The following is a 13,924-nucleotide window of genomic DNA, read 5'->3' on the forward strand; positions in this document are numbered from 1 at the left end:
GAAGTGATCTAGGAAAGTTTGCAATGGAAACGAAAAATCGTTCGATGGAATTAGAGACGGAGGGGCTAGTAATTGCTGAAGGAAGTGAAAGAGATGAAAGTCATTGGTAACGTAAAAGAAAAGGTTAGAAGTGGCAATCATTGGTAGCGTAAGAGTTAGAGATGAAAGTCGCTGCTGGTGGTTCAAGAGAAGATTGATTTGCTCGAAAGAGTTAAAAATAAAAGTCACTACTAGTGTAAGAGTGTTAGAGATGATTATCACGGTTGACAGCTCAAAAAAATTAGGGTTGGCAAGAACTATTAACTCAAGGAAGTTAGCACTGCAAGTTATTATTAGCTCGTGAACATTCAGCGAAGAAAGTCACTGCTAATTGTACAGAGTTAAGACTGAAAGTCACTATTAGCTCAAGAGGGTTAAAAAATAAAATCAGTACTGACTTGGAAGAATTAGAGGTAATCCTCATTAATAGCGTAAGAGGATTAGAAATGAAACACATCGGTACCTTTAGGGGTTTACAACTGAAGGCCAGTACTAGTTCAGAGAATTAGGGATCAAAGTCACGATTGGTAGAGCAAGAAAGTTAGGGCTGGCAGTAATTATTATCTTAAGACAGTTAGGACTGAAAGTTACTACATATTAGCGTTACAGATAAACTTCATTGAGAACGTAAGAGAGATGAAGCACACTGGTAACATTAAGGGGTTACGTCTGAAAGTCATTACTAGTTGAATCGAATTGTAGATAAAAGTTAGGTTTTTAAATCAGTAAGAATGGTAACAGATCAAAGGTGACAGCCACTAGTGGACGAAGAAGTTAAAAGATCGGGTGGATGTCAGCTCAAGAAGATCAAGGTGTGAGGACTAAAAGTATCATCTGGTGATGAATAGACGTAGGATGGTTGTATAGATTCCCATTCTTTTATTACTAAAAATAAAAAGTTAGGATTAAAGAGAAAGATTCCCCAATAATTATGTTTCCTAGTAATTTAAGAAATAGATTATTTAGTTGACTCACACAAAAGTTCCATTCTTCTTCTTAAAGGTATCCTGTTACATATTCTTCATTTCTAATAACCCACTTATTTATCATAAAATTGTTTATTAATTGATCCAGAGGGGGCCACAATAAAGCGTTTTAGAGAAAAGACCACAGTTAACACTATGACGACCGATGACGCCAAACTGGCGTCATGTGAATGTCAACTGATACTTTTCAGATAGGTATCCAAAGTTGCTGCAATTTGTTACGTACATAATTAAAACCATATTTTCTTAATTCTTGACAAAAACAACCGGCCACTGGCGAAAGTTACTCGCGAAACTAGTGATAGTGGTAATAATATTTTCTAAAAATTAATTTGAAATTTTTAAATTTACTTCTCCAAAAACTTATGTTTATTAGTGATAATTCTTAATAATACTTGAATTGATTTCTTGAAATTGATTAGAATATAAAGTGCCACTAAAGGGAAATGATATTTCACGTGCAACGGCCTAATAGAATCAGAATCGGGAGACCAGGGAGGTTCGTCGAGCTCGACGGCTCGACGTGAAATGAAAATTTTAGACTGCGTTAGCTCCGATGGTAAACTCTGAAGAGAAGGGGTCATCCCCACCTGAAGACGCAGCAGAGATCACTTGGATCCTCGGTAGGTAGCTAGAAAATCGAGGTCCTCGATCTTGTGGGCCTCGAGACCTGTTATAAAATAACAATAATAGTGACTATATTTCTATAACAATATCATACGATTTACACAGATAATGTTACAGAGTTTCAAAACATAAATAAATACAAAGCTTTTTATTTTGACAAAGATAGAAATGGCAAGGTTCAGCGGTTCTGATAGCTTTGATTAGATTTAGATCGATAATACAGATTCATTTATAAAAATTAATATTTCTTAGGAATATCGATACAAAGATTGTACGTTTAATTACGTGTTGTGCGTTATCAATCCACAAATTTGTAATGTTTAATCTTCATTTCTGAATTTCTCAATTATACCGAGTGTTCAAATTATAATTAATGCCACCTGCATAAATTGACGATTTTAAATCGACATTAACGTCTGAAAATCTACGAAAAGATTATTCGTACCTGGATAATTGTAATTACGAGAAAACATTATATGTTTCTAATGTGCAATTGCAATGAACAATTGTTCCCTAAGTAGTATGATATTCTTCGAGGTCGTATTCATCGTAGCCACGAAACACGAAACTCTGTATCTCAATGAAACGCTGTACTCATTGAATACTCGCGTTACCAACGTACGGTTCTCTAATTATTTCTTACATAATCAACTATATGCTTAAGTACCCCGCAAGATTAATTTCTGGCACATACATTTATTATCCTTCTGTTTACTTTTGATTAGAACGCGACACTCTTCGAACTAGAACGCGTCGCAAAACCGCGAAAGAAATGAATTCATTTGCAACGCACTACCTGCCGACGCCTATTTAATCTTTATAATGATCTAAACTCTGTAATATTAATATTCTCACTCACGATACTTTATTACAACATAATTCAAATTAGATTGAGCAACACCAGCTATACTGGCAATTAATTTCTGCACCTCCAATTATATTTGTATTACGACATCTGATTTTTTTATACATTTTTCGTATTCATCCTTCTAGGACTTGCATTAATATTTATTATATTTACACTTTCATTTTATTATTATTCTCATAATTTCTGTCCTTTTTAATTTGCATTATAGTCTACAAGTGCAACAGAGGTTTATCGTTATTAACTCTCGGTTGTCACACCTATTTTTTCAAATATAGTTGTCACACTAGATCAATTCAACTGAAGCCAATTGATGTTTAGTAAAATCAGCTGCTGTTTCAAAACTATCTGTTAAATTAAGTCGCCAAAATTTTCAGACAAAGTTTGAACATTGTAGAATATATTTCCATGGTAAAATGTTTAAAAAAATTGTTGAAAAAATTCGATAAAAAGTTTTTTTATAACATCTGAAATTACTGCTACACGGCGCCAGTAATACCATTTTCAATGCCGACTCAAAGATATTTTACTTCGGTGTCAAATTTTTGGTCATTCGTCCCAATATGACAACCGAGGATTAAAAACACACATTTCACAACATAAGCAGTCACCAAATAAATATTTAAAAACCCAATCAACAAAAATATTCCCCGAACTTTTAAAAAATAACAGATCACAAATAAATACATCGAACTAACCCAAGAATGAAAAGAATATAACGAACACTTAATAAAGAATCCACGAGTACGGTGACGAACGTTCCGAGGAATCCAAGCAATCCATCGTAAAAGTTTACTTTAAATGAAGAAGAAATGTCACATAATCTCGCAGTCAATTTAATCTGTTGATCGTCAAAGTGACAGTTCCGCGTTATTCACGAAGGAATCCACGGAAGAATTGGAAAACAATGCAGCACGCGTTCGTCCGTGATTGCGCACGAAGAACACCTTCGGTTGGCCGTTCACTTCGTCACAAAAGCACGTTACTTCCTCGTATAACGGAGCTGCGATGGGTAGGGGAAAGGATCAGGTGGAGTGAATCGTCCACCTTGCAGGTTGTCAGTGGCCACGGGCCTCCTAACTATGACAGACAGAGTGTTCGTAGTCGCTCCGAAAAATTTGTGTCGCGACGGATATGTGATCTTCTGCCAGTGTTCCATTCGTAAATTCGCCATTTGAATACTCGAAATCGGTGCAAAAAGATCACAAATCCCGTGAATGGTAAACGGGCTGTGAAGCGACAGAGTCGCTTCGAAATCTGTGTCTTGTGCTGATCGTGCGATTTCTGACGGTTCTTTTCGAAGATTTACACTTTGATCCACCGAAATCTGAGGAAACCGAAAATTGATCTACGTTTCTAATCATGGACAACAACGTTTCTACTATGGGTCTTCAGGTCGTCTCGAAGGCGTGATATACGGTTTCATCGGTTCTCATCGAAAATTTAGACTTTGATCAATTCGAATCGCTATAAATAGGAGTTACGGTTGGTAAACAAGTGATCAAGTATCCAGCCGCCACGAGTTCTCTGCTGTTTTTTCATTCCTGTTGTATGATTCTGTAAATCTAGTAGAAATAGTATTCATCGGTGTAGCAGCTGGAATATTCGAAACTTCAAATCTTTAACTGAAAACAAAATAATAGTAGCTGGTTAATTGCTGTTAACAAATCGATCATAAAAGTTCCTGTGAATGCTAGACAAGCGTTCGAGTCTCTTCGAAATCTGTCAAATTCTGGCCCATTGGAGTGATTAACAATTAGGATCGTCTAAAAAATTTACAATCTTGACCACACTTCCACAAACAACTAATTTTAACTACCTTTGGCATCTGCCCAGCATTCAAGTCTTCACCATCGATCATCGAAAACCACCAGATCTCGAACTGTCATTGTTACGATCATGAAAATCGAGGCTCGATATTCCTAAAACTCACACTTCAAGTTCCCAACGCAAGCGTCGTGCATCGAATGGAAGTCACAGACAGGTGATTTCTGACGCAACTGATTAATAGAAAAAAACTGAAACAAGAAGAGATCTCTTGTGATCTCGTCAATGTAAATCGATGATCGAACGTCACGCGGGTTTTTTCGCTGATTCGCAGTAACCAACGTGTCTAAATCGCTGAAAAACGATTTCACAACACGAGGAAGCTGCATGGATTATCGGCGATTATCCAATTCAAGAATCTTATCTGAACGGGTGTAGACACAAAATGATCGAGATCTGCGATACCGCGATCGCAGTCAAGTCGAAATAAACGTTGTAACTCGTTAAATGTATTCACATCCCATCGAATCCTCGCAAGAAATCGAAGAAGACACGAAAAAAATTCGTCTTCGAGTATTGAATAATATAAAGAATCACTAAAAGACTCACAGAACGATCCAGATTGATCTTAGAACGAAATTCCTGGGACCTCGAAATTCCTCGACTTCACAAGTCTACGAATTCACTGTATAATACCTTCGGACGAAAATAAAGTATTATTTGCATATACCAAGACGAATCATCCAGAAACAAGGAAAAATCGGCCCAATTGACGGTTCCTTAAAGATTCACGAGAAGAAGGATCACTTTCCAGATTCCAGCGGAAACTCGTTCGTTTTATCTGTGGAAAGTCCCGTTTATCGTGTTCGTGGGGGAAGTTCGTATACATTTATGAGAGGTAGGGGAAGAAAAAAGGTGATTTAAGTGGTGGTTTTTGCGGGGTGTTGATCGAACGGTAGACGTGGAAAAAGTGACGAAAGATCGATCGTCGATCGATTGGTGCATCGGAGGATTATCCCGACCGTTGGTGGTATCCTTGACATCTTCGTTTTCCGGGGGGATATTGGGGAAGGGGGTTACGGAATGAGACGGATCAAACGTTTCGTGTTGGCTCAACGCACAGAGAAGGATCCGATTTGGAAGAGTTCGGACAATCTGATGGCCGGCGTCGGTGCGTCGAAAATGAACGCGGTGCCGACGATCTCCACGGAGGAGACGAACGAGATGCCCGCGAAAGATACATCCATGGAGGGGACATCCATCGTGGAAAATCCGCCAAGCGAGAAACTGCTCTCGCCGCCCGGGTTGACGTAATATATTTTCACATTTTCAAATTTGAAGTTGAAATTTAATAATTAATGTCTTTACTATTCGTATTTCGAGGAAGAGTATACACAGTGGCTCGCATTGAAAATCGTCCACGAACTTTCTTTAATTTTCTTTACAGAATGTAATATATATATAAACATCGATGTTTAATAGATTAAAAAGTATAGAAAATAGTAGAGGCCATCCGACAATATATTTGATTTGTATATATTTTTTTTAATTAATGTTTAAGTTTTATAAATGATGGACGACTTTTAGTGTGTCCTTATTCCATAAATCGTTTTATTTCCTATTCACATTTTATATCAATAAGTAAAGAATATTTCTATATTGATTATAAACATCTTTTATTTGTATTTAGTCGATTTTACAATGGCGAACAAGGAACGAGGGTAGTGGATGATTTTCTGTGCGAGCCACTGTACGTATACAGAGTGTCCCACGCGTGTGTCGCCACGAAATCTCCAGAACTTCCTCGAATTTTACAGGAAATTGTGTTAGACGAAAAGTTGGACTGTATTTAAGAGTGCACAGTTCTCGTAAATCAGAGTTTCTTTATCTGTACTTTTTCGAGGATATGAATATTACCTTCTGCTTTTTAAATAAAACTACAGCATTTTTTTAAATATTTTTCATTATACGATTCATAAGAATCCAACGATTATAAATATGTTACAAAAAAGACACAAATAACGTATGAACAGTTATACCACGATGTTGACAACTTCTGTTGACATTTGTCTACAATATTTTTTTTTTTGTAACATATTTATAGTTGTTGGATTTGTCACTGTTCGTAGTAATGAAAAATAACTAAAAAATGTTATAGTTTCATTTAAAAAACAAAAGGTAACATCTATTTCTCCGAAAAAAATGCAGGCAATGAAACTCCGATTTACGAAAGTTAGGTACATTTAAATGTAGTGTAACTCTTGTTTAACACAATTTTTTGTAAAGTTCGAGGAAAGTCTTAAAATTTCATGGCGACACTTACGTGGGACACCTTGTATGTGGGACACCTTGTATGTGGGACACCCTGTTTCCTAAAATACATTCTTCTGCAGTCAATAAAAACAGATATAAGTTCTTCATCTAGAATGAATCATTCACAAGCCAAACTGCTAATTCCACTAATTTGAATGTTTTCAAATGTTATTGCCAAAACACTTGATCGATGTTTAACTTTATATATTTAAAATAAAACTTCCTTAATAATATTCGTGGTGTTAATCAGTTTGTCAAATAAACGGCTCAACTTCAACCACTACAAAAACGTTCATATTAAATTTGAGAAAAAAAAAACTCGCTTCACCTGTCAATTAATTAGTCCTCGCAAAAACTTACTTTCAGTATTTTTGCAATTGACAGTTCCGATAGCAGAAATTAGCGTGTTTCTTTCTATATTGCTAGTTTTATGTATAATAATATCTTTCGTCATCAATCGGTTCCTTTACGATTCATCGGGTCTCGTCGCGTGCATCGAGATCTCTTGAATGTTCGTGGACGTCACATTTTGAATTTCTGAGCTGGCACTGTGATGCTGGATCAGGTCCTTGAAATTTCTGAAAGTCAGAACCAACGACGCAGGAGACTGGTTAAACTTTACACATGAGCGCATCTGTCTTCGGTCAAAATTCATGGTCCTCGTCGTTCGGCCTTCGAGGGGGACGGCCAGTTGGTTAATTATTTAGTAATTTCCATTCCCTCGTATGTTTGGACCACCGTAAATAGCAGGGGAACCGTCGATGGCCATTTCGGTGACGTTTTTTAAAGTGCGAAAGACAAACTCGAAGGAATTAGAATTAATTACGATGTATCGGATACTAATTACTAGACTCGCGGATTTTATGTAATTGTTTAGCTTATAGGGGCTCTATGAAACACAATAAAAGAGGAAACTTTCATCTGGTTCGACGAGTTCTTTTTATATTATTCGTAACCCAATAAGATACTTTAGAGAACCAAGGAAATTCGTGGGACAAATCGTAGAACAAATCAAACGAGGAAGAGAAATGCTCCCAAAAGAATAGAAGAATCGTATCTGAACGAAATACATAGAGGGCTCAGAAAGCGTTACTTACTAGTGTTGTAGGAACGACCTTGCGTGAACCGCTTAAATTAACGGTTCGTATACTTTCTCCGCTGTCATTCCCGCGTTTCCGGCTAATGAACGACGGGAATTACCCTGAAAAAATGCAGGAAAACGGTATCCCCCATTTCCCTCCCGACTACGCATTCCTATTCGGTTTCGAAAAAAATTTTGTTTCCGATTCTTCGAGAGCATCGACCTGACGCCATTCACTGTCGACATTGCCACCATTAGGCCATCGCAATAATGAACTACGTTGAAGTATTTAGTATCAAAAGTATGATTTACTTTACTTTTAAATATGATTTTGAATTGTATGATAATTTCTCACTATTTGGTCAATATAGTATTGAACTATATTTAAATTTTTACTACCAAAAATATGATTTAATTTATATGATAATTTCCGAGTATATAAATAATGTTTACTATTACAAACTAAAATATTTTATGTGCTATTCATACTTTAGGTGATTAAGTTAATATTTGCAAAATTGCGTTACTGTTTAGTCATAGTGATCGTTTTTTAAATTTAATTCAGTGATCATCGGTAACCACCATGACACTTGATATATTAAGGGGACATATGTATTGAGAAGTAATAAAAACAACCAAACGAGGATCCTTGGAATTTTTTTGTGTTAAAGCAAGCATAATTAATGATAGTTGTTGGAACTTGATACTGTGATTGAACGGTGTTAGAAGACATTCCCGTGGCAATTATTACGTATATGCCATACCTTCAGCCTGAAAATAAAAAATGAATAGTTATATTATAAGTTCAAAATGAAATAAATTAAATTGGGATTGCTGAAATTTGATAAGATTAAAGCATTGTGTATGATGAATTGAGTGCTTCTGTTTCGTCAGAAAAGTGTTTTAACGCTTAAAAAATTTTGTTGGAGATTATGCTAACTGTCAGAGTGTAAATTCAGTGTTATTCAGACAGTTCAGTGAAATTTTAATAATAATGCAGTTACTTATAAGGTATATGTACTCGATATTTAAAGTGATTTCCGTTTATTGGTTAATCACTGATTAGAAAAACCAGTTTGTACAATGTACAGTAACCTTTGTTCAATTTGATTTCCTAGGCCCAGCATGTCGCAGGGCACGGTGATGATCCAGGCGCAGAGTAGGCTCCTTGAGAAGGACTTCACCATCGCCACACCTGAGGAATTCGTTCACCGGTTTGGCGGGACCAAAGTTATCAATAAGGTAAGACTTTCTGAAATGATCATCTATAGTTCGTAATTCGTTATTCGTAGCTTATGGTTCAGGGTTCAGAGTTCAGAGTCCAAAGTTTATAGCCAGAAAATCAGAATTCGTTATTTTCTTTTTGTAGTACTTTTGTGTAACTAAATTACATTTAGTTTAAAAATCATAATACATACGCGGTTCATATCTTCTCCCAGATAGCACATGACGCTCAATGACACCTTAAACACGACTTAAAGGTTAGACCTAAAAAAGCCGTCAAATAGGCGTCTTGAAGGCGTCATATGCTATCTGGGTTAATTCATAATTTAAAATATATAGTTCTACGACTAATTTTATATAATTTATATAATAAATATAGTTCTACGACTAATTTTATCCTACTTTAGATTTCTGTAAACTACAACTCTCCTTAAAAAATCTGTCATAGAATTTTTCCACAAAAATATATCATTACTCACACAAATAACTAAAAAGATGAAATACTGATTATTACTGTCAGAGTTAAAACCAGAGCTATTCAAAATGCTCTCTATTCGTTGTGATTAATACAAAATCACGAGTAAGAAACATAATCGTGGTCAATGAACTCTTTCTTCTGCGTTAATCGTAATATATGCAACTCTGACGTGAAACACATTCTGACAACCATTAAACAAAAACCAAGATCTCATGAATCTCGTATTTTACACTCTTTTTGTAGACATTTCTCAGTATTTGTACAACCTTTTTTCTTTTATTTTTTTCCGCAGTCAGATAGTCACGATATTACATCACGCATCTGAATGTGGAACGTTCCAAATATGTAGTAGATCGCTGGCACGTATCTCGCAACGTGTTTAGGGAGAGAAAGAATACTTCGAATGAAAGTTTGTTAGACAGTGGTTAGCCAACGCTACGTGGCGGCCATTGTTCGCCTCTCGGACGATGCTAAAAAGTCGAACAATCAATTTTTCGTTCCACTACTCAATTTTCGATTTTTCTACCTCCATTTTGCATTTCCACAGAGCAGAAAAGTATCTGTCAAAATAGGATATTCTTTTCAATCTTCGAAAACAATGCGATATTTTCACCAAGAAAGTTTCTTGGTTATATTATAAAAATTTCCAATATTTTACACGATGAACTTTTAAAAAATTTATCTTTCACTGTTATTTGCATACAAATTATTATTCACTATTGTTAATTCGGTCTAATGTATTTGTTATAATATACCATTATATGTTAATATAATATTGATTAAAATGGTAGAAACGATAGTATGAACTGTAAAATGTGAAAATTAAATCGTTAAAAATTATGTTAATGTTTAACTATGTGCGTGTGTTTACATAAAAATAAATAAAATGCGGAGCGAAGCAGGTCATTCAACGCACAGATGTGCCGTTCCGCTCGAGTACGTTACGAGCCACTCACCGTACCGTTTCGCAACGAACATTAACCGGCCAAAGCCTTGTAACATAACTGACCTTGAATGACCTTGAACGCTAGATTCGCCATACTTGTTTCGAAATCGTCCACCGCAACACGCAGATACAAAAATACAACTATTCAATACTTCTACAAAGAAACTGATCACGACCTTGAAGTATCCTCGACATTTCAGTACAGAAAATGTAAAAATTGTAATTCAGCCGATTGGCTAAATAAAATCTAACCATCTGACTTAACTCGATTATTTCGAAGAATCAATGAACAGAACATATTTTGACACCATTTTCGTTCGAAATTGTATTCTTATGCAAAGTTTAGTACTGCAAAATTTGTCAAGTATTAAACGACCTTTGCTATTTGCATGATACACTAAAGTACATATTCGCCCTTTTATCGAAGAAAGCTTCACTCTTTCTCATTTTACATTTGAATTTTGGGAATTTTCAATAAACGATCATTTATTACTATTGAGATTCTGGGGCATAAAATACACGGTCTTTTGGAAAAATTATACGAATGTTTCGTCAGCACTACAGCTGACTTCAACAGGATTCCAATGACACACTGAAGAGTATTCATTCAGTGTGTCATTCAACCCTTAGCTGCAATGCTAAACGACACCATCTGCTCCATTAACAGTAGAACTACCGCAGATGAACATATATCTATTTCTATCTATATTTTGAAAATATACCAATTTATAACTTAACTCGTTTCTTCACTTTCATATTGCAATGAAAGTTGTAAAAGATCTGAGAATATACATTGTTATAACATTTTAATTATCGTTTTAAGAAGATACTAGTACTATAACCAGTCATTTTGACTCCTTTGGCAGTCCTAGTGTTGAAGAGTCTATCAGATTCGAAATGAAAGAAAAACCTCATTGAGCTCATTCGTATTTCCTATTGTACAGACAACTTGTAATTGACAGAGAACCGTGTATTTTCCAACGTGAATGCATAAAATTCACAGTCTAATAGGCCAAATAATGAGGGCCTCAAATTGCAAGATTTTAGTTGTCCAAAGTTGCATTTACAGTAAATCCTCGATAAGTGGTCGGAGGCTCCTCGGCACTGAACACGAAATATTTCATAAACTAATGGCCATATGCGGCTGAAACAAATATCATTAGCTTCAGAATTCCAAGTTCTATGACGGTGCTGAACTTCATTAAAAAGTCAGCGTTACACCTGTGGACCTCTTCTTGTCAGTGCCGTGAAACCATCGAACATTCATCGAGAATTTACTGTAATGTTGCCCGATATGGCGCTATCCGTATGACCTACTTAACCTAAAAATTCTTTATGCACACAGATCCTGATTGCAAATAACGGAATAGCGGCAGTAAAATGCATGCGTTCGATACGTCGTTGGTCCTACGAAATGTTCAAGAACGAACGAGCCGTCCGATTCGTCGTGATGGTCACGCCGGAGGATCTGAAAGCGAATGCGGAATACATCAAAATGGCGGACCAATATGTTCCTGTACCCGGCGGAGCGAACAACAACAATTATGCGAACGTCGAGCTGATCGTCGACATCGCCATACGCACCCAGGTCCAGGCCGTATGGGCTGGATGGGGTCACGCCTCCGAGAACCCGAAATTACCGGAATTGTTACATAAAAACAACATTTGTTTCATCGGTACGACGATATTCGTCATCAATGAGACGATAAAATTAATAGAAAACTAAATACCAATTGGATCACTTAAATGGACACACCAAAACGACTAAGAAAAGATGTTTGCAAGCTGATACACACCGATTTTTCTGTAATTTTCCTTAATTTTGCCGTATTTGGGTGGTGCTACTTTTAGACTTTAAGGGAGAAACCACCCCTTCTATCCGAAGCATCCCTTTTACTTATTCGCCTGTAACTCGTGAACTACAAAAAGTATCGAAAAAGAATTTTAGCACCTATAATTGTATACTATTTTTAATTGTCTATATATCGGTAGGAAGAAATTTAAAAAAAAAGAATTTTTTGACAATTTTTTTTTAAACATTTTTTTCATACCGATGTATTGACAACTAAAAACGATATAAAATTTATCTAAACTTCTTTCAATCGTTTTAGTAGTTCATAAGTTACAAGCAAATAAGTAAAAAGAAAGAAAGGGTGGTTTCTCCCTTAAAGTTTAAAAGTAACACCGACTAAATACAACAAAATTCTTAGGTTGATCCCATAAATAATTAAGCAAAGTTACAGAAAAATCGGCGTGTATCACTACGCGAACATTCCTTCTGAATCTAAATAATTCTTAGGCATTCAATAATGGATGTATTTTTTATTTTCGTTAAGTGTATGAACAAAACCAGTTTAAAACATATTAAAATATCGTTGTAAAGGACGGTATATAATTTGATTGTGATTATATGTATAGACGATTTTTGAACTTTTGTTTTATATGCAATGCAATAGACTTCTTAATCGGCTAGACAAACTTCTATTTAATTCTTGTTTTTGTAGACTAGTCCACTAAAATGTAGTAAAAATTGTTTAACTTCCGTTTAATGTTGCGGATATGGAAATACCATAACAGCGATGGTCAGAATGATATACATAATCACATTCGGAATTGAAATCATTTTTTTATGTTCTATAAACACAACAAAGAAACAACAAAGAAATTTTGTATCTGATCAGTATGTGTTCTTGTTAACAATTTAACTATTGTCTGAAAATCCATAAGTAAATTGTATTAAATGATTCCTCTATGGTAAAAATTGATGAAACAACGATATGTGAAAATAAATAATTAAAAAATTCTTTTAGGACCGTCTGAGAGAGCAATGTGGGCACTTGGCGACAAAATCGCGTCCAGTATAGTGGCACAGACTGCAGAAGTACCGACGCTGCCTTGGTCGGGATCAGAGCTGAAAGCTCAATATAGCGGAAAAAAGATAAAGATATCTTCGGAATTGTTCAAAAAAGGATGCGTTTCATCGGCGGAAGAGTGTTTGGCGGCAGCAAATAAAATTGGATTTCCGATCATGGTGAAAGCCAGTGAAGGAGGTGGCGGTAAAGGCATTAGAAAAGTCGAGAACGCTGAAGAATTACCCACGTTGTTTAGGTAAATAGATGAATGAATCAATTATCTACTAGAAGATCACAACATAGTCGCAATAATAATAAAATAAACATGCCTGTGAAAAAACTTAGTGCATTCTCTTTTTAGACAGGTACAAACTGAGATACCTGGATCTCCTATATTTATTATGAAACTGGCAAAGTGTGCTCGACACTTGGAGGTTCAGTTATTAGCTGATAATTATGGAAACGCGATATCATTGTTTGGCCGTGATTGCTCTATTCAGAGAAGACATCAGAAAATTATTGAAGAAGCGCCAGCTGTGATCGCCAAGCCGGAAGTGTTTGAAGAAATGGAGAAGGTAATTACTAATAATATTCGTCGATAACTACCACAGTCGTCGAAGCAGGATATGCGATATACAGGGTGTAACAAAAATGTTGCAGGTCCCTGAAATGGGACACTCGTGAGACGATTTGGAACGAGTTTTTCCTTAGTAAAAATGTTATCCGAGGCTTTGTTAACGAGATAT

General features: G+C 35.8%; 1 protein-coding gene across 3 annotated transcripts in view; it reads left to right on the forward strand.

Moving 5' to 3' along the window:
* The window catches only part of LOC107188411 (acetyl-CoA carboxylase), a 41,968-nt gene that overhangs the window by 20,847 nt on the left and 7,197 nt on the right, over nt 1-13,924 (forward strand). For all 3 annotated transcript variants that reach the window (XM_015576701.1, XM_015576700.1, XM_015576703.1), the window contains 4 exons: nt 8,797-8,920; nt 11,672-12,002; nt 13,137-13,434; nt 13,540-13,753. In XM_015576701.1, coding sequence (XP_015432187.1) covers nt 8,797-8,920; nt 11,672-12,002; nt 13,137-13,434; nt 13,540-13,753 — 967 coding nt within the window. The remainder of the gene's footprint in view (nt 1-8,796; nt 8,921-11,671; nt 12,003-13,136; nt 13,435-13,539; nt 13,754-13,924) is intronic.

The sequence above is a fragment of the Dufourea novaeangliae genome, unplaced genomic scaffold, assembly GCF_001272555.1.
Source record: "Dufourea novaeangliae isolate 0120121106 unplaced genomic scaffold, ASM127255v1 scaffold124, whole genome shotgun sequence".
Classification (NCBI taxonomy): Eukaryota; Metazoa; Arthropoda; class Insecta; order Hymenoptera; family Halictidae; genus Dufourea; species Dufourea novaeangliae.